The sequence below is a fragment of the Mastomys coucha genome, unplaced genomic scaffold (genome assembly GCF_008632895.1).
Source record: "Mastomys coucha isolate ucsf_1 unplaced genomic scaffold, UCSF_Mcou_1 pScaffold15, whole genome shotgun sequence".
Classification (NCBI taxonomy): Eukaryota; Metazoa; Chordata; class Mammalia; order Rodentia; family Muridae; genus Mastomys; species Mastomys coucha.
The window spans coordinates 168,332,351-168,354,082 of NW_022196897.1; the positions used below are offsets into that span (position 1 = coordinate 168,332,351).

General features: G+C 42.0%; 1 protein-coding gene across 7 annotated transcripts in view; it reads left to right on the forward strand.

Annotated features, from left to right (window-relative positions):
* The window catches only part of Myt1 (myelin transcription factor 1), a 68,144-nt gene that overhangs the window by 12,611 nt on the left and 33,801 nt on the right, over positions 1-21,732 (forward strand). For 6 of the 7 annotated variants that reach the window (XM_031373166.1, XM_031373163.1, XM_031373162.1 and 3 more), the window contains 3 exons: positions 11,225-11,325; positions 17,580-17,634; positions 18,603-18,633. In XM_031373166.1, the coding sequence (XP_031229026.1) occupies positions 17,580-17,634; positions 18,603-18,633 (86 nt within the window). In that variant the 5' untranslated portion in view covers positions 11,225-11,325. Of the gene's footprint in view, positions 1-11,224; positions 11,326-17,579; positions 17,635-18,602; positions 18,634-21,732 lie in introns of those variants that run through there. The other variant, XM_031373168.1, reaches the window with a different exon arrangement.

Sequence of the window (21,732 nt, forward strand, 5' to 3'; positions counted from 1 at the left end):
AATTGGGTCCATGTAGGACTGTGGCCTGAGAACATTGTCTGTACCAGGAAAGTACAGGTAGTCAGGATTTTCAAGGGCCAGTGTGAATATGCAGAGACCACCTAGGGTCACATTGAGCAAGATGGCTGGGCAAGGTGGGAATTATGTCATATGATCCAGGTGTGAGGGGAAGGAATGGGGATACTATTGACAGGTTGCTTGGTGGGTTGCTTGTGTACCTGGCCCCAACCTGGTGGTATTTAGTACTGTATAGAATGAGTATGAACCCTAATTGGCATTGATCAAGAGCTAGAACTCAACTTTTCCTATAGAACCCCTGAAGGTTTTGAGAGCTGTGACTTAGTACAGGGGCTATGATTTTGGGACCTGTAGACACATTGCTAACCCATCACACTAGATATCCTTCTCTTTTGCCAGTCAGTCACTAAAGAAACAAGGCTTCTGGATGGTATGGCATATTTGTATTTTCTCCAAAACTTTCTGTTCACTTTTGTAATGAGCACCGTGTATCAAGTCTGGAAAATCAATGCCCACTTTTCCATAGTTCTAAGTCTGAAAATCTGCACTGGGCTCTTGCTGAATAGAAATGTCACTTTAGAGCATGGTGGTAAGTTTATAGGCAGGATGCAGCTGCCTCAGCTTGTGCTTCCTTAGCCAAATTTAAATTTGAGCCGGGATCTTAGAATTATAGGAAGGATCTTAGAATTATAGGAACTGGGATGGAAGAAGGAAAATGGAGCTATTTTTAAAATTATCACCTCTTGGTTCTTCAAGGGAAGAGAGAGAAGTGGTAGAGCCTGCTCTTTTCTGAGCTAGATTGCTTGACCAGGAGAGTTTCTGATATTGGTGGATAAGAATACCAGTCTTGATACAGCTACCTATTTAGTATTAGTGCTAGGCTGTCTGAGTAATTCCCAGACTACCATGTGTAGTTCTGAACTCAACCTGCCTCTTCTGTCCTAAAGAGAAGAGCAGGGTCTATGCTTGACCTCAGGGTTACATAGCAAATCATCTTGTGCCTGGTCTCAAAAGGTGTTTTGGTTATGACACAGGGAAGCCAGATATCAGCCTTGTTATCTACCACCTGCTTTCCTAACCTAACCAACACTTCAAGGAAGGCTGCAAGGGGATGACAGGCATTTCCCTGGGGCTGTCCATAGCCTGTAGCCTGGCCTGGTCAAGGTGTCAATCAGAAATGAGTTCTACAGTGCCTCTGAACAGATTGATTGTGCTTGTTTCTTCCTCCTAGCTTCTTCTTTGGTCCTAAGTGGCTTTCAGGAGGCACTTCTTTCTGCAATCTCCACCTTTACTCTTCTGAGTGGGTTTTGCATGGTGATTGTTGAGGCTCCAAGAGCATCTTGAGTTCTCTTCAGCCCAGTGCAGGTCAGGGATGAGTGTAGAGCTCTACTTGGGACTGAGTGGGTCAGAATGGTCCTACTAGTGTCTAGCCACTTTGTTGGGGCTCAGACCTGGCCACATGGTAGTGCCACTATTGCAGCCACTGCTGGGTAGAAAGCAGTGTGACACTGACTATTGGGGACACTACTGCCTGGGTTGGAGATCCTTCTCTGTTGGCAGCCTCCAATGACAGGCCTCCTGAAGAGCCAGTCCTGTGATTTGGTTTGAAAAGTCATTATTACTATGGAGCAGTTTAGCTGTTGTTTTTGCAGCATTGGTAAGGTTAAAAGAAATAATGATAATAATATAAGAAAGACTCAGTCATAGTAACTGCCTGCAACATGCTATTTGCATTTTTAAGGAAACATTTCTTTGAGACAGCCTGGGTGAAAGGTCACTATTTGCATATAAATGAAAAAGAAAGTGTGTGATGTTGGAAGTTACATCTGTATTATTTTCTCAGCAGTGAGCTGCTGTTGGAGAGATTAGGGGACATGGCTTGCATTTGGCTTTTATTGAATAGAGAAAGTACTAGCGGAGGCTGATTTAGAAGCAAAATAATGAGAAATGTGCAAAGCTATAGAATTCCCGATTCCCCTACCCCCACCTCTCTTCTCGTCTCTCATTTTCACCTAAACTCAGCAAAAGCAGGTCTGTCTGCTCCACTCAGCAAGTATTCTACTCTTTGGATTTCAGCTTTATTAAACCAGGAAAGAAACAGAACAAAATTTGCCTCTGGTCTCACTTGTAACCCTATTTGTTTCCTGCTAAAAGCTATTTTGTCCCCCGACCTGTCCACTCCTATCCACCAAGGGTACGGCCAAAAATGTCTATTGCAACTGTACTCTTCCAGGGTTAGAAGGGTTGGGGAGGAAGGCGGTACAGTTTTAGAGCTTCAAGGACTCTAAGTGGATAGCAAAAAGGCAAGGGTTCAAAAGAGTTCTGTGTGGGTGGAGGCAGCCATGCCACTTCCATGAAACCTTGAGTTTCTATCTTCCTCTTACACTTTCAGGCTACCAGACTTTCTGGTCTGTGGGTGATTTCTGACTTGTTAGTAGGCCAGAAGCAAAGTTCCAAGCAGCAATTCAAAAAAGACCAGAGGAGTTGGGCCTATGAAGAAGATAGTGATTTGGAGGCCAATATATTGGGGGCAAAGAGGGGCCTTAAAAGGTTGTACCTGAGACTCCTTTCCTGTCCTGCTTTAATCTTGCTTCTTCTCAGAGAACTCTACTGATTACGAATAAATTATTTTTCTTATCCATGTAAATTAAAATTTTGTTTGTTCTTGAAACAATTTCAAACCTGCAGAAGTGTTTCAAGTATAGAGCAAAACCATTTCTTCTGAACCTCTTGAGAGTATGCTGCTAGTGATCTTGGCAGGCATATCTTGCAGGCAAGCCCCTTCATTTCTTTGCTAGCTTAATTTTCAGACCCTTGAGGAGTGTGCTGGATCCTGGTATGTTACATTGGTCAGTTTGAAATAGGAATGATTTCCATGATATGTCTGTCTTTCATGATGGTGAGCCATTTGAAGAGCACTGGAAGAATGCCCTTCAATTTGGGTTTGTTTGTCTGTGATTGAACTTGAGTTACATAGATAGGAACATCTCTCTTTTTGCTTGACTCCAGCATTCCTTGTATAACATGCTAATTTTACATTCATTCAAGTGGTCTATCCCAGTATGTCCCCAATGTTACTATTTAGTAACAATTAATTAGTATTTAGAAGACACTGTGGAGGCATCCTTTCCCCTTAGACTATCAGTTTGTTTTTAAAGATTTATTTATTTATGCATTTTATGCATATGTATGTTTTATCTGCATGCACCTGCATCAGATCCTTTGGGACTACAGTTATAGACAGTTGTGAACCACTATGTGAGTGCTGGAAATTGAACTCAGGACCTCTGGAAGAACAGTCAGTGCTCTAGTCCACCTCTTCAGCCCCCTCTCCAGATCCCACAGTTTGTTCATTTTAAAAGATATCTGTAAGGTCTCATGATCTAGTATTTTGACCAATGAGTCATTAGCCTTCCTCTGATGCGCAGATCATTCCTGATTGGCCAGTACATGTTCCTTACCTCCCCACCATTTTTCCTGTTCTCTTCTTGCTCTATGCCCAGAGTCATGTGCTGGAGAATAGAGACTAGCCTGTGGTCCCAGTGCTGGGTTCATCTTAGTAACCCATGATAAAATGTTAGAGTAAGGTCATTGTCCTTAAGGTCTTGTCCTCCTAGGAACCCCAGAAGTGGTTTCCCAAAGTCATAAATGAGCTGTGGCTAGCTTTGTGGCCTTTCCACTATTATTTAACTTGATTTTTCCTTCCCTTTCTCAGCTTTGTCTTAAACCTGAACAGCAGCAAGGAAAGAAGATGAAGGATTGAGATAAAATATAGGAAGTGTTTAGCCTTTAGAATAGATTAGGATATTTTTAGAATAGAATAAGTATAAGCTTATACCTAACTCTAGGGCTCAGCTGAACATCATTTTTCTGCAGAATAATTTAAGAATGGCTTGGGAGGCTAACTCTCCAGGCAGAGGACTGCATAAGCAGGTGCAGGGATGCTACTGTATGGTTGGTTGATCATCAGGCATGATTGTCCAACCTTCTGCTCAGATGCAGATTAATTACTGATGTACCCTGACACTGCTCTGGCAGAAGTAGATGATCATCTGTAACTATCTAGGTCATGGGACTTCCTGACTCACAGAAGCAGCTGTCTCCCTTGGCTCATGATGACTGCATGGAGTTACAAGGGTCCCTAGGCAAGGAACAGGATAGACAGACTTCACCTGCTCTCTGTGGCCCATCCCACAGCATTTCTATGGAATCATGGTTTTTTTTTTTTAACCCTAGTCCAGCATTCCCTGGGTCATTATGGTCTAAATTGAATCTGGACATAAGTTCCCAACCTGGGATTAAAAAACCAAAGGTGGCATGTTAAGAATTTTGCACTGTACAATAATCCCTAGAGGCAATCCACAAATTGTTGGCATGCCTTCAAGATCTGGGACTCAAACACCTATGGGAGGAAGTTTATCTCTTCTGAGCAGTCCCTATTATCACAATGTTATTTTTAAAAATATTTATTTATTTATTTTTTATGTGTATACTTGTGTGCATGTGCCCTGTGTATATGCCTGGTGCCTGAGAATCCAGAGGAGAATTTTGGATCCACCTGGAACAAGAGTTAGGGATGATATGAGCTGCCATATGGGTACTGGGAAGTAAACCTAGGTCCTTTGCAAGAACAGCAAGTGATCTTTTTGTTTTGTTTTGTTTTGTTTTTGAAACAGGGTTTCTCTGTATAGCCCTGGCTGTCCTAGAACTCACTCTGTAGACCACGCTGGCCTCGAACTGAGAAATCCGCCTGCCTCTGCCTCCCAAGTGATAGGATTAAAGGTGTGCACCACCACTGCCTGGCACAGCAGCAAGTGATCTTAACCATTGAACTTTCTCTCCAGCACCCAGAATATTATTTTTTTTTTATGTAAAATTCACTTGATAATTCTCTTGAAGTAAATCTAGAATCTTCTCCCTAAGCAGCCTCATATTGAAATTGTTATGTTAGATGGTAAGTATATTTTATATCTTGAGAATTGGGGTTGGAGCGATGGCTCAGTGATGGCATTGTTACTTTTGCAAAGGACTTCGATTAGGTTTCCAGAACCCACTTGGTACCTTATGACCATCCCTAACTCAAGTTCTAGGGGATCTGATGCTCTCTTCTGAAGTCTGTGGGCACAAGTCATGCACATAGTGCACAGATACACAAGCAGGCAAAGCACTCATACACATAAAATAAAAACTAGATCTAAAAAATAAAACAAAACAAAAACCTTGAGAATTCCAAGAATAGTTTTCTGGTGACTGCTATTTTACATTCCCATCAACAGTAATGCAGAAGATTCCAGTTTCTATAGATTGGAACTCATACTTGTCTAGTTTTGAATTTGTTATAACCATATTAGTGAGAGTTAAGTAATATATTACAGTTGATTTGCATTTAACTCGTGACTAGATGTTGAGGTCTTTTCATATGTATATTATCCATTTATATATAGTCTTTAGAGAAATGTCTTTTCAAGTTCTTTGATTTTTTTTTAAGTGGTTCATTGTCTTATTAAAGAGTTATCAGAGTTTTTTGTTCTTAGCACAAATCCTTTATCAAATATGTGATTTACAAGCATATAGGAGAATTTTATTGATGGTATTATTTGAAGATAAATGTTTTCAACCTTAATGAAAGCTGTATTAGGGTTTTTATTGTAGCAAAACACCATGACCCAAAGCAGCTTGGAAAGAAAAGGGATTGCTTTATCTTTCAGTTCTCAGGTTCATACCACCACTGAAAGAAGTCAGGGCAGAATATCAAAGTAGGAACTGGGAGGCAAGAAATGAAACAGAGGTCATGAAAGAGTACTGCTTACTGGTTTGTTCTCCATGGCTTGCTTAGTCTGTTTTCTTATATACCCCAGGACCACATGCCCAGGAGTGGTTGCTCCATAAGCTTGCCATAAGCTTTCTTTTTGTTTGTTTTTGTTTTTTGAGACAGAGCTTCTTTGGGTAGCTTTGGCTATCCTGGAACTCTTGACATAAACCAGTCTGGCCTTAAACTCAGAGATCCTTCTGCCTATGTCTCCTGGGTGCTAGGACCAAAGGTGTGCACCAACACTACCTGGCACCTACAGGCCAGTCTTACAGAGACATCTTCTCAATTGTAGTTCCCTCCTCTCAGATAACTTTAGCTTATGTCAAATTGACAAAAACTAACCAGGAAAAAGTCCCATATATGTATATCAATTTAAAAACATTTATTTATTTTATTTTATATGTATGGATGTTTTGCCTGCATGTGTTTATCCAGCTGATACATATAGTACTTGCAGAAACCAGAAGAGGACATTGGATTCTCTGGAACTGAAGTTGCAGATGATTGTTAGCTGCCCTGTGGATGCTGGGAGTAGAAGCCAGATTCTTTGCAAGAACAGCAAGTGATCTTAACCAATGAATCATCTCTCCAGACCTATATTATTTTTGTTGTTATTTTGAGACTTAGTTTTTCTATATAACCCAGGATGGCCTTGAACTTGTAATCCTTCTGCCTCGGCCTTCATAGTGTTGGGGTATAAGCATGTGTCACCATGCATAGTTTTGTTTTATGTCTAGTACGTTTGGTGTTGTATACAAGAAATAAACCATTGCTTGATCCAAAGTCAAGAGGGTTTTCTTTTAGGGCTTCTAAAAATTTTAGTTTTATAGATATATCTGTGATATATTGTGAGTTGCATTTTTTAACTGTATGAGGTCTATCTTCTTTCTTTTGGATGCCAGTTGTTTCGGTACATTTATTAAAATGATTATTCTTCCCACTAAATCATTCAAGCACCATTGTTGAATATCTACTGATAAAATATAGTTTACTTTTATACTCTTGAGCCTATCTCATTTATCTCCATGTTCATCCTGTGAGGATACTATATTATCTTGGTAACTCTAATCCTATGATAAGTTTTGAAACAGGAAAGTATGTGTCCTTCAACTTTGTCTTTAAAATTTTTGTTTTAAATAAAAAAAAAATGTAGCTAGTCTATATTTTCTGAATTGCCATGTGAATTTTATATTTATTGTTTCAGTTTTTGCAAACAAACTTAAAAAAAAACCAATCATACATAAAATACATCTGGAGAGATCAGGAGCAGTTCCAGTGACATCCAGAAAGTGTTGCACAAGCAGCAACAGATTCAGAGAGAGAGGAAGATAGAGTAGGGCTTCTGAAGTCTGCCTGGGAGACCAGGAGAGGCTGGCTAGGCAGGAGCACCACCTGCCCTTGGGAACTTCACCTGCCCCTGGGATCACATGGTCTGTGTTTGGGAAGGGTGTGACAGGGAGAAGAGTGAAGTCCAGATCACCTGTGCTTTATATATTCTCCTGCCTCCGCCTGATGAGAAATGAGAAAATGGGCTTAATGCTTTAGAAAAATGGGTGGCACCAATACTCCTGGGATCCCTCAGCCAACAGCCACATGGGACTGATGTACTCAGCTGGGAGTCAAGCCCTCCAATAGTGGATAGAAGGTTCAAAAGGGCTTCTTTAAAGAGGGTGTTCCCTTAGTATATTCTCCCAGTATATCGGTTGTGGTCCCCAGAGATACAAATTCCCCAGGTAGCTTAGCTTGAGTCAAGGTGATCCAGGAAAAATCAATTGGAAGTCTTGAGAGAAAAAAAGTCATAGCAGTCTTGTCTTCAATGATGGTTGAACAGTGGGGTGCCAGAATACTAGACTTGAAACAGGGACCAACAGGTCAGCTTTGTGCTCTTCCTGAGAGTGCTGCTCTGAGACCTGAGTTTATGAGACAGCTAAGCAGAAGGATGTGGGTACCCTAATCTGGAGAGCAAGTGAGCTGCGTTTGTGTTTTGACCTTCTAACATGTATTGGAGGTCTTGATCTTGTCAAGGACGACCGCTTTGCCTGTGGCTCAGGCTGAGCAGTCCCTGGTTGCTTTGCTGTGACTTTTTTTTTTTTTTTCGTAGAATCTTGTAAATGTGGATCTGGAATCCCTGTGGAACAAACACAGAAGAGGGCTCTAGGTCTCCAACAGAGATTACAATGAACACCCTATCCTAGCCATAGGATGATGTTTCTGAACTGCATGTTCTCCAGTATGGAGGCTGTATACATAGAGGTATAGGATTCAGATGACCTGAAAATCCCCAAATAGTCTTGTTTGACCAAAACCTCTTTCTTAGTCAACTTCTGATGGTAAAGGTGGTGATAGTGACAACATCAACACTGTTTTCAAGCATCACTAAGGGCTCTTTCAAATGTTTCTTAATCTCCAAGTAGTTATTCTCACTTTGTGTACAAAGTTGTTAAGAATTAGAGGGCAAGGTGACCCTAGAGTCAGGTCATCATGAACTATGGACTACTTGGTGATACTACTGTGAATCTGTGGAAAGCATAGTTTCTGGTCTCCACACTCCTGGGTAGGGCTCCCCTCAGATTGATTAGTTCTGCATGCTGTTGGACTTAGTATGTGATCAGGACTAGGGATCTTATAGAGTCTAGACTATAGAGTAGGCTAAAGGTATAGCATGCAGAGTCCATAGGGCAGGACCTGGCCATTTGTAGGTCCCAGTGTAAAATAAAGGGATCATATGAGAACTCCACACTGCTGACTCCTTGTAGTGATTCTTTTTGTTGCAAGAAAATTCCTGGACAAAGGAAGAAAAATTGTGTCATGCTGCTTTCAGGACCTTTTATACAAAGTTCTGACATGGGTGTCAGCACTTTGCTGAACTGTATGAACTATTTCTAGCGGGTGTGAGGAAAAGCCTGTGTTTTGCTCTTGTTCTGAAATGCTTCATTGGCTTTGTTACTGATGGTAGGTAAGAACCACACTTTAGAGAGTAGATGAATTTAAGGTCTTGGTGCTTTGCTGTGCAGATGTGGTATCTCAGGTTGACTGAAAACAGTAGTTCTTGGGCTAAAGTTGGTGGAGAATCCCAAAGGGCTGATTTCCAATTTCTTAGGAATGCTGAGGCAGTAGAAGTGTGGAACACTGCTTATCTCTCATCATACAGAACACTAGAGGTCCGGAAAAAAAAAAAAAAAAGAACACTAGAGGTCCTTTTTCAGATATATACGCAGCTCAAACTAAGAAGCAGAAGAGATCTACAGAAGATGCCTTAGGGCAGGTAGCTTCTGGGACAGCTTTCATTATTTAGACTAAGTACTTCGCTCTAGTTGTCATTGACCCATGCTCCAGTCACCTCACATGTTTGTGTATGTCCCTATAACAGATAATTCTGATTAAGCCTCATGAACCAGTCAGTGCACAGGTTTCTATAGAATATTCTCTGAGACAGACATTCAGAATCAGAACCCTGAGCCTTTCAGGGTCCAGTTGTCTCCCAGTTCTTTAATGGTACAGTGGAGACACATGATAACCCTTATATGTCAGTTCCCATAAAAAGTACCTAATGGCTGGCACAATTTTTGACTGTTAACTTAAAAAGCCTTCCAAGTATGTATTCTTCCCAATGGTTTCTTCTGCCTGGGTCCCATTCTTAGACACCTTATGTTGTTGGTGGCAGTTGCCTAGTGGTTCTTTTGGTAGATGAGCACTAGGTTATAGTTTCTGCTATAAGGCTCAAGGATACACACACACATACACACACACACACACACACACACATAGAGAGAGACAGACAGACACATAGAGATGAGAGATATAGATTAGATATATAGGTATATAGATTATATAGATATATCTGTGGGAAAGTATGCCTGATACCTGCTCAATATTGATGACCATTAATTTCCCTCTATGGATGGGACCCAGAGACCTTGAATTGTGAGAAAAATCTTACAACTCACCCCTTTATGATCAAATGAAGCAGATCTTCAGCATTTCCATATAGGGAACTCACAATTCAAAGAGAAGAAGGCTTCCTCTTCTAGGAATCTTCTATGATTTAGGATATGTACCCAGTCTTATAGGATCACTGTTCCTTTAAGTACCTTTGGCAGCTACATCTAATTTATTCTTTGTCTTGGTTCATGAAGGGACTCTGAGTCCTTTAAGGGGTTGGAGATATTTTCAAGAAACAAGAGGATGGTCACGATATAGGGTGACTGGGGCCAGAAGTGGTAGAATTCTGGATAAAAACAGCTTTGGGGATGCATCCCAAAATATGGGCTAATTGTGGGAAAGATAATATTTATGATAACATGTACTCAATCTACTTTTTCCTAGGAGAAGAAAGCAGACTGTAGAAATATTCATTTCCTGTTTTTATTGTTAGTAACTAATGACCTTCCTTTGAAACTCTGCAGCATAGAAAGCAGGTTGTCATGGAGACAGGGAATGACGTTCAGGGAATAAGTACACAATGAATTTCTTTGTTGTGTCCAGCTGATATATTCAGCCTCTGCTTAGATGTGTGAATTTATGTGAATTATGAGAATTAAATATTAACTGTAGGCATTATCCTGGAGAGAAGTAAAAACCAAGAGGAGAAAATACACTGAAAACAAATAATGAGTGCTAGTGGTGGTCCTTGAGAGGCCATGTTATCAGAGATGATCAGGCCCACTGGATAGACTTCACTTTCCTCAATCAGTGAGTGCTTGAGAAGTTGAAGGACATAATATACATTTTACAAAAGTAAATGGATCTGAGCTGCACATTCTTTTGGGATAATAAAAAATGTAGTTATGGGGGCTGGAGAGATGGTTCAGCGGTTAGTAGCACTGACTGCTCTTCCAAAGGTCCTGAGTTCAATTCCCAGCAACCACACGGTGGCTCACAACCATCTGTAATGGGATCTGATGCCCTCTTCTGGTGTGTCTGAAAACAGTTACAGTGTGCTCATATAAATAAAATAAATCTTTTAAAAAATGTAGTTATGATTGAGCTACTCATTCATTGGTCAGTTAGTTTTCAAAATACCTGAATGCCATCTTTGTTTTCAAGGTGGGTCTCATATGATCCATACTAGTGCCCTGAGTTGGAACAGATATTTTGAGTGTCTATACCCTGTAACACATGTAACAAAGTAGCCATCAGAGGTGAGGCCATGCTGTAGACCCTCTGTTTCTAAAGAGTAAGGATTTCTCTTCCACCCTCTCTCTCTCCCTCTCTCTTTCTATGCTGGAACAACCATGAGCAATGAATTTGTTTGTCTTTCTGATAGATTCCAGAGACTGCATCATGCTGTATTTAAAAGTGTCCTGCATTTTTTTTTCTTTCTCTTCATGGGTCTACCTAGCTGATATTTGTCAGAGTCCCCTTTTCTTAACTTCTATTCTTTTAAACCCTCAGAAAATGAGTTCCGAGGCAAACTTCTGACCCAGAGGTGGACACAAGAAGACAAGACTAGTAGCTGCAGAACTGAGAGACATTTCCTGTGTAGATACAACAAGGTAAGGGCTTGGCCATGGGTCTTTCAGAGTCGATATGGGGACCAAGATTACCTAGTCATTTTTTAGTTAGAGGAAGAAGGATGAGTAGATAAAATTCCATGTGATAGAGATGACACAGGATTCTTGCTTCCCAAGGATACTCTTAGGGATGATCTTGGAGGATAGTCCCTGTCTATGACCATGGTTTTGGTCACTAACCTTCTAATTCCACAACTTCCTACTGACTCACTCTGTCTGAGACCCACTCTCCAGAGCAGAAGACATCAGAGCTGGGAGTCAAAATAGAGAGAAGCATGGGGCATCCATACTTGGAGGTTAGATGCCAACATCTTTAAAAATATTTTAGATTCACTTATTTTATGTCTATGAATATTTTGCCTGAATGTATGCTTGTGCACGATGTGAATACCTGGAACTTGCAGAGGTCAGGGGAGGACATTAGATTCCCTGGAACTGGAATTACAGATGGTTGTAAGCCACTGAGTACTAGAAACTGAATCTGGGTTCTCTGAAAGAGCAATTAGTTCTGTTAACCACTGAGCCATCTCTCTGGTGTCCAGATGTCAACTTATTATCTGACATGCTGAAGCTTTGCATTGAGTGTCTCAGCCAACACCTAGGCATGGCATCCAGGATAAGGGACAGCCCAAATATAGATAGAAAAAGACCATGAGTTTAAGGCAGAATGACATCTCATGGTACTTGCATTTTACTATTAGAATATACTATTTGTCCTTTATGTCTGGTGATAGAAATGTACAATTAACAGGTCTATTATAGTCACTTTGCTAAGCACTCAGACTCATTTTGATTCTGTTATCAGTGTGCTGAAGATTATCAGCACAGTGTCCTAAATTTTATGGTAAAATATTATTTATTTCTGTTACTGAATTTTTGACCTCTCTCCTTCACTGTACTTAAGCCCAGAGATTCCCCAAGAGACATGAGTGTCAGATCATATAACCATGAAAGTGGCTCTAAGCAAAACAGTTTCTGAGGTTGCTTGATACCCTGTCAGAGTGAAGTAGGAAGACTCTGGTTTCTCCACAGCCCAGGCACAACGCGCTCAGAGGGTCTGAGCTTTCCATGAGCTACACGTGACTGTTCAGAATGCAGGTGCTGGTAATGAGCCTGGGGCTAACACTTGGGCCCTATTAGCAGCACGTTATGATACGTTATAACTGTATCATATGTAAGCCAATCTGCTTTACTTTAGACAGATCTCTGTGAGCTCAAGGCCAGCCAAGTGGAACTACATAATGAGTTCCAAGGTAGCTATTACATGGTGGTACTTAAAAAGAAAGAAACAAACAAAGAACTAGATAAAGAATAGGCCAGTAGAGGAGGGAAGATGTAAATGGGCTGATGGACCAGAACTAAGGGGTAGCACAGGTGATCACCTTTGACAGAGACTAAGAGAAATAGCATGGGTTAGTGACCTAAGATGGCACAGGAGTAAGATGAGGAACCAACAGGAAGGACCATAGAAGTGGCCCACATAATAAGATCAGTAGTGTGCTAACCCTCTGAATTCACCACAGTTCAGGTAGTTGGATAGTTTAGGACCATGTAGGGCTGTCAGAGAAGGCCTGTGTTGGTGTGTTAGGAAATACCATGTATTAGTATGTTAGGCACAGATAGTGAACCTTGAACCCCTTCTGAACCTTAAAGAATAAAACCTTTGGCCCCAAGATATACACTACTTAGTGGACAATTAGTTATGAAACAAGGATCTCTGATAAGGGCAGTTAAATAGAAGTACCTTCAGGGAGGGAGATGACTCTCCTTTTTAGCTGTCTGACTTGATGTTTTTGGATCAACAACCTGGAGAGATACAAACCAACGACCCTGGAGAGAAACAAATTCCACTTATAACTAGGTACACTTGTAATCCCAGCACTTGGAAGGATGATGTAGGAGAGACAATACAAGTCCAGTTTGGGCTATATAGCAAGACCATGTCTCAAAGAAGAAACAAAGAAAGGAATTCCTTTTTTGAAGTTTGAAACAGATATGGCTGCTTTTCCAGGTAGCCTAATTGGTTATAATTTTTTATTTAGGGGTTGGAGTGAGACAAGATCTCATGTTAAGAACTGTCAAAAGACAACTCCATTCCTGAAACATTTTCTGAATAATGTCCCATGGGTAGTGACATTTCTATATCACAGGAAGTGGCAGGTCTACATACTTGTAAGTAGATTGCATAATTGGTGGAAGAGCAGTGAGGGTAATGTCAGACATGTGCTCCCAAAGGGGAGTAGAACTATCACTGCAAAGAACCAGGAAGTACTATGATGACTCCTGGTGGGATATAGGGGCATGGGTACATGATTTAGTCACAGACATTCAGCTAATACGAAGTAGAATGTATATGGGACTTCTAGGGGAAATTTTGCATCCTTCTGTGGCTATGAGCTGACCTGGAGGCTTAGAACTTACATACAAAAGGAAGGGCAAGCATGAGTAGTAATCAGAAAATGGGACAAAGACTCTGAGATTCCCTTTTGTAGTTTTTATGGAGGAGAAAGTAAGTCTGGTGCTTGAAGGTTGCTCATGAATCCTAAATGGAGTGCTCCTTTCCCTGATCCAGTGGTAGATTTGGACTTGGGTCTGCACAGGTTAATACTACCGTCAGGACACAAGACAGTTTGTAACCCTTTTGGCTGCCACAGGAAGGCCCAAAACAAGACAAACCATTGTATTACGTTTTACTCTCAATGGAGTGAATAAGATACTGCCAAGTGAAGCAGGGCAAAGGATGGCCAATTTTTCCTACATTTTTACTTCAGCTCCTTCCTCTGGGCAGGGAAGACATCCTCCCCCAGGTCTCCAGAGGAAGTGTGTACAAAAACCTTAGTCTTCTGTTAGAACACTGTAATCTACATGATCCTATGGCTTTAAAAACTGTCCTAAATCTATTCTAGTATTTTAGCTTTTTCCGGTTATTAGGGCACATTTTTTCCCCCATGAGACACTGTCTCACTAGGTAGCCTTGGCTGGCCTGGAACTTGCTATGTAGACTAGATTAGCTTTGAATTCACAGAGATCAGTCTGCTTCTGCCTGTTTTTAATCCTGCTGAGATTAAAGGTATGTGTCATCACTCTGAGCTAGAGTACATTTTAAGTAAAACAAAACACCAAAGTATCTCCTTCCACTCCAGGTCTAGGATAACTGGCCCATAGTGATCTCTAACCAAGACTCTGCAGCTATCTGCTCAGCTCCCTCTGATATGTCCCTCCTGTGCTAGCACCAGCTTCTAAGATAGTTTTGACTGCCCCACATACTCACTCACTCTTTCCTCCCATCTGCTGTGTTTTGCTTGATGTATCCTGAATAGCTCTCTGCAATGTATGGCAGTGAATGACCATACATTTGTGAAGGTGGGAGCTCTCCTCAGCACAAGATGGGGACCTTTCACCGGATGGTGGTGGCACACACCTTTAATCCCAGCACTTGGGAGGCAGAGGCAGGTGGATTTCTGAGTTTGAGGCCAGCCTGGTCTACAGAGTGAGTTCCAGGACAGCCAGGGCTACACAGAAAAACCCTGTCTCAAAAAACCAGAAAAAAAATGGGGACCTTTCAAGTCAGAGGGATGGCAGGGGTCTGACCATTGAGTTTGATTTGTTTATCCAAAGGTGCTCTTGGCTTCTGTAATAGCTATGGCTGAATACAGTGTTTGTATTTGGAAATTATTTTCTCCAATTTTCCAATACAAGGCAAAACTGATAAAATGTCAGAACTAATGATGTGCTCTATCAGCAAGCAGTATGGCATTGATGTTAGAGAAACAGAGCAGATGTTCTTGGGAAATATTTCTGATCTCACAGTGGAGCAAGATTATCTGTCTGAACAAAGGGACCCTTTCACCCTCAAGGAAAGAGGCGATTGAGTTATGTATGGGTTGTGCAAAAATAGCTCCTGGAAGAAATAAAAGGTTTTGGTTTTTTTTTTTAAAGAAAAGAAAACAAAACAACAAATTAAGGGAAAATTGAGAGGCACCTCATTGCCTTTGCATCAGTGAGTTGTGCCATAGGCAGGGACCATTGATGTATGGAGCAGGCAGGAAGTCTTAGGATCTGTTGCCAGGCCAATTAGTTAGTGAGTCTGGACAGTGTTAGGCACAGTGCTTCCCTGAGTATGATGGCCTAATGGATATACTACTTATAGGTAAGAGGTCTGTAGACACCTTCTGTAGTACTTTGTAAAAGAAAGCATGTGAATTTCCCACACATTTTTGCCAGATGCCTCTACAGTGGCTACCACTGTCAGTTTCAAAAGTGAAAGGAGAATCACCCCTTGGCATTGACTTCACAAGTCACCCAGATCCTATGAACACATTCTCATCATACTAAAGAGTCTGGCTTCTCTCCCACAAGTTCAGGAGTTTCCTTCTTAAATCAAAGCTATGCAAACTGAAGAGAACTTCTTGTACATTGAATACTTGATGCAAGTAAATCGAAAAGAGAAGGTGCTCAGGACAATGAATGCCACAGCTGTTAGCTCCATCAATGGGAGCTCACAGTTTGCAAGCAATGCCCATTACACATCCCTGTAACCCTCTCTATTCTCTGCCCTTTGAATAATTTATCCACAGGAAATCCAAATTGCCAAGGCATACTTTAATCTAGCAGAATGCCTGCCAATTTCCTTGGGAAAACTGACACAAAAAGCTATAGATTACATTTCAGCTGAACACAGGCATGGGGCAATCAGATGTATTGTGTGCCCTGCCTCAGAAGGCGTTGTGCACTGGCTCAGTGCAACCGACATTTGAAGGCTCATAGATGTAATGATGTCCCTTTGACACCTGCTCCTCTCTTTACTTTAAATGTGAGCCATTGGTCCATGGGGAGCCTCTGCCTTAAAAATAGAAATTATAGTAATTGTCTCTGTTCTATGGGAAGGCTATAATAAACACATGGCTTATGGCATTATGTTCCATATCCTGGAGCTGACAGGTTGCATAAATTACCCTGTTTTTTTTTTCTTCTTTAACAAATTATATAGATCACTGTATGCTATACCGCTTCGTGGGAAAGTTCACTTGTGAATTTCATCTGCCAACTGAGGAATTAATTCTGTTTTCTTTTATCCTAGTTGGTGAGGTAGAGGTTTGACTCTTGCCATTCTCTTCTTTCTGCAACATATCCGATTCTCTTACTTCCTCCTTTCCAAACCACTCACACAGAGCTTTGTTGTCCTAGTGGAATCTATGGTCTGGGATAGATGCTGATTTGCCTCTTATCTTTTCTGATTGTGGAGACAGGTAGTAAGTCTTGACTAGCCGGTCTTCTGCTTGGGTGTACACCTGCCCCTTCCAGTCCTGTTATCTGTGAGAAGAATGTTTCCTACATCACAGAGTATGCCAATATTTTATCTGTTCCTTCAGATTTGCCATGATGACACAAGATGAGGATTCACCTGGGTACCCTCATCCTCAGATGTACCCTATCTATGGCTGTCACCTTCATAGTAGGCTCTTCTGTGGTTTTTCTCAAAGTACCATGTTGAGGGCAGCAGCCCTATGGAGGCTTTTCTAAGTGAGTGAAGATTCTAATAGACTTGGCAGGCCAGAGGCCAGAGGACACCTCACTGTTGCTCAGGCAACCAATTTCTGCCCATATGTTTCTACTAGTATAATAGGAACATTAAAACATGTGCAGAGTAGGAAGCTAGGCCCTGGACTATGTTAAGTGGACCCAGTCCCATCTCCACCAGTTGAATCTATGGTCAGCAATATGCCCTGCACCTCAGTACCTGCCTGATAAGGTAAGCAGTGAATGTTACTTTTTGTTCCAGGAGCCCCTTTCATTATGGAATACCTATGCACATGAGGCTTTTGTGGGCAGATAGTAAACTGGAGCAGTGTGGGTGAAGCACTGTGAGGCACTAGGAGGTGTGGATGTGATATTATTAAGCCTGGTGGTCTCTCCCGAGCAGAACCCCCAACATTCTCCCACTTGCTTCTTGCTTCTTTTGGTCCCATTCTTGTCATTCACAGATAATCTTCCTGCCATTAACAAAACTTAAGTCAGAAACCCTGATCTGTTCCCGATGTTTTAAGACATAAGACATAGCAGATGCTTGCCCTGGGTGGTTCTTTTTTTTTTTTTTTTCCGAGACAGGGTTTCTCTGTGTAGCCTTGGCTGTCCTGGAACTCATTCTGTAGGCCGGGCTGGCCTCGAACTCAGAAATCCGCCTGCCTCTGCCTGCCCTGGGTGGTTCTTAACATTGTGGTTGTTTTACTTTGCAGATGAGCTCAGAAAGTGATGACAAGCGAGCCCGCACACGGTCAAAGACCCTCCGAGGTGAGTGCCAACTCAGTCTGGCCTGGTCCCCATCCTTGGCAGCTGCCCTCTCTGAAACTGTTAATATAATTAAATGCTCAGCTTTCTGGTAGCCTTTGGCCTATACTAGGCACCTGGGACTTTAGGGCTCTTCATCTCTTCTTCGATGTAGTATTTAAGGGTTTCCTGAAGCCCTTTTCAGCTCATACAGACTTGCCTCAGGCAGATGTGTGGGGACAGTCCCAGAGTGGGGAGAGCAGAGTTCACTCAGGAACTTACTTAATTTGGAAAGAAAGGGTCCCTGGCTTTCGGCCACCACTGGCCTTTGGCCAGTGGCCCTTTTCTTTCCAGAGCTCATTGTTGGTGCTCTTGGGCATTTGAAGGCTGGTAGATGGACTTGACAATGGATGGAAAGGAGAGGATAGGCCTTTTCACTTTATTAAGACTGAGCCTTACCTGCTTGGCCATCCTCCCACCCCACTCCAACTCTCTCACTTGGAGCTTCCAGTTGGGCTTCACAGAGTATTCAAAAGTTTTGACTATGTAAGTGCTGACTATTCTGGTTGGATTTCTGTGTATCTCGTAGCTAATGTCCATCATTGTGACCAGCCATGTCTTTGTTCTAGTCTTTGTGCAACTTAATCTGATAGGTAATATATCCTGTCAAAAGCTGACATCTATCTGCAATTACAGAGAGATAACACCCTGAGCCTGAGGGTAGAGAGACTATCAGGTCTTCTCTGAAAATCTGGTGTGTGTGTGTGTGTGGGGCGGGGGGGTCTGGTGTAGGTATCCCAGACCAACCACATTGTTAAAGGGGCTGCTTTCTATACTGACCTCAGGGAAAGTTTTTGTAGGTCAGCAAAGGGTAGCCATCTTGTCCTTATGAAGGTGTCAGTTGTTTTATTAGGTTTATGCTTTTAGGGAGACATTCTTCTGAAAGTCTAAGTCCTATGTATGTGTATTTCTGTTCTCTTTATCTTACCCAGGACCCCCAGAGACAACAGGTGCAGACCTCAGGTAAGAAAGTATGCCTATTTGCATGAGCACTGTTCTCCATCTTCTTGTCCATAATGTAATTTTTATAAAATTTCCTACAAACTCTTGTTTTCTCTGAGGAAACAGCTTTTCTCTGACATTTCTTGCTGTCTATATCCAACTATGCTCTTTCTCAGCTCAAAATTGGCCCTGGTCACCCTTGCACTGTTCTTCACTAGCATCTGGGCTGTCACAATGGTCCTCAAAACCACAAGTTGCTTTTGATGATTTTTGCATACAATGGTGTCTACTTGTTTGCTGTCCACTGTGCCATGTGGGGATGATCTATAGTATGCATGGCTCACTCTGGCTGATTACACAAAGGCTGTGATGGAGCATTTTTAGTTTTTGAGACAGAGTCTCATTGTATTTTCCTGGATGGTATAGAGCTTGCTATATAGACCATGATGGCCCAAAACTCCCAGAAATCTTCCTGTCTCTGCTTCCAAAGTGCTGTGATTAAATGTGTGTGACACCATCTCTTGATATAGGGTCATTTATGTGTCACCAGCACATGTTCTTTACCACTCTCCAAGGGTCTGTTTACCGGGACAGCATGGCTCTGATCTGAAAAGCATACAAGACCTTTATTTGGGTGGGGCTCACACTGTGGGGTGCCAGAATAGAGACTGTAACTCACAATGGGCTTGCTGTATGGATTGGGAGAAGAATGTTATGTATGTGTAAGTCATATTAGATTGAACTCATTTGAATGCAGCCCGTCTGTGGGATTCTTCGTGGGTGATGGATTTATGCCCTTTTGACTCAAAATTCCTCAGCGTGCAGTACCCCTGGCCCTGGGCTACCCTATAACTTAGGCAGAACTCCTAAAGTGACACTGGGCTACCCTATAACTTAGGCAGAACTCCTCAGCTTGCAGTACCCTTGGCCCTGGGCTACCCTATAACTTATTCAGAACTCCTAAAGTGACATTTGTTATCCAAGAGGCTGAAGAATGTCTGTTACAAGATTATCTGAAGAGCTTGGACTGGAATAAGTAAGACCCAGCGAAGCCTCTTGGATGGCTACAGAATTTCCTGTGTCCTGACTTTAACCCTAGCTCTTAGGAGAAATATATTTAATAGTTTTCCTTTAGCATCCTTGAAGGAACTGATATACATTCTAGTTTGTATTTTGGTAAAGTTCAACATCCATTACAGGACCCCAGAGAGGTTTTGCTGAGGCAGGAGTTGGGGGAGGGCTGGGGTCAATATCTTAGAGACACATCAGTGGGCTGGTTAGGGTTACCCTAAATGTACCCTTTTCTTAAATGTACACCTTTCTTCATCTGGGGTCCTTCCTCATAGCCAGCTCCTGCCCAGAGGACAGGTGAGTAAAAGATTCCTATCACCCACATTGAGGAAGAGAGTCAGTCCCTTTAAAGGGAGAGTAGATCATGGTGCTCTAACCTGGGGTTTGGACTCTTCCCAAAATTGGGTTCTTAGATGCCTGTGGCTTGTTTTTGGACCCTCAGAGCCTCCAAAGTGCCTATTGAGAGATGCCATCAGCTCTTTACCTGTTCCATTTGCTTGTGTCTCTGATCCTGGCTTCAGTTACATGAGATCCAAGACCAGACCAAGGGATTCAAAGACTTTGCTTTTGAATGCTGATAAGCATACCCAAACATCTATGTCTACCTATGAACTAACTACTATAATTGTCTAAGAGTATGCATGCATGAACACCTGTGACTGTATGAGCACACATGTGCACCAAGTGTTAGAGGAAGGGTCACTTTGGCTTTGGCTTTTCTCCTATTTTTAGAGGAGACTCAGAAGGCCTGGAGGCCTTGTCAGTCACTCACTTATGCCCAACTCTAGGGCATTAGCAGGTGATAGTGCACATGAATTTTCAGTGTGCTCTAAGTACTCATATATGCTCATAAAATTCTCACTTGTTCTTTTTGTTTTTGTTTTTGAGGCAGGGTTTCTCTTTGTAGCTCTTGCTGTCCTGGTATACACTCTGTAGACCAGGCTGGCCTTGAACTTGTAGAGATCCACATGCCTCTGCCTCTCAAGTGCTGAGACTACAGGTATGCACCACAATGCTCAGCTTCTCACATGTTCTTATAAGTGGGCATTGATACTAGTTATATTCCTAGATGCTTTGTGTGCTCACAGATTACCCTGGGAGGCTCAAGACTGATGTCTGATCTCATTACAGTATCTGAAGCTCTGGCTGGATCTCATGTCACTCTGCTTGATGTTTCCTGTTTCTATATCTAAGGAGTTTCTAGTTTCTGTCCAGATGGCCCTGGCAGCTTTATGTACTCAGGCTCAGAGTTGGGTGGGAAGGTACAGGCCCACCTGGCTGGGGACCTTTTCTGAACTTTACAAAGTTGGGTATCACGCTTACTTGGAACAAATGAAATGGGGACAGTGCCAGTGCTCCACAGGCCTCCACAGCAGCTGTTGCCTAATTGCCTGATTAAGTGATTAGTTGACTAACTTGGACTTCAGTTTCAAATCCCAGTAACAGGAACTGTTTGTGAAAAGTCTCAAAGCTAGTTCTTGAGAGAGTGAAAGCAAATGTGAGTCTAGATTTTATAATAGGCTGTCCAGGGTTAGAAATAATTCTCCATCTGAAAAAGAAATCTGATAAAATAACTTTCTGGTTTTGCCTCCTGGAAACTATCAGGGGTACCTGAGCAAAGGTGGAGTGGCCCTTTCTTAGGTCCCAAAGAGCCACTCCCTATCTGCCTCCCTTTGCAGACTTTGAGAAGATGTGCCAAATTTTAGGAGAAAAATAGGAACTCTGGTCCACATTGGCAATTCTGTTAGAAATGGGTAAAGAACCCATACAAAGAGTCTCTACTTCAGACAGGTTTGGTTCCCCCACAAGGGACTGAAATCTGATATGATCTCTCACATGGCTTCACAGATCATCTTGCTTGTCTACAGTACCATAAATTAGTGGTAGCTTTTTGCATCCACAGAACTCTGAACTGTGACTGACACTTGCTTTTCATACCACATAGGTGCCCCTATAGCTGTTCTAACCTGAGTAATTCTATGAGCCTCTTGGCTGGGTCATGTGGTCAGTGTTAGTGCTTGTGTTTGGAAGTTTTCACTGGTTTGGTAA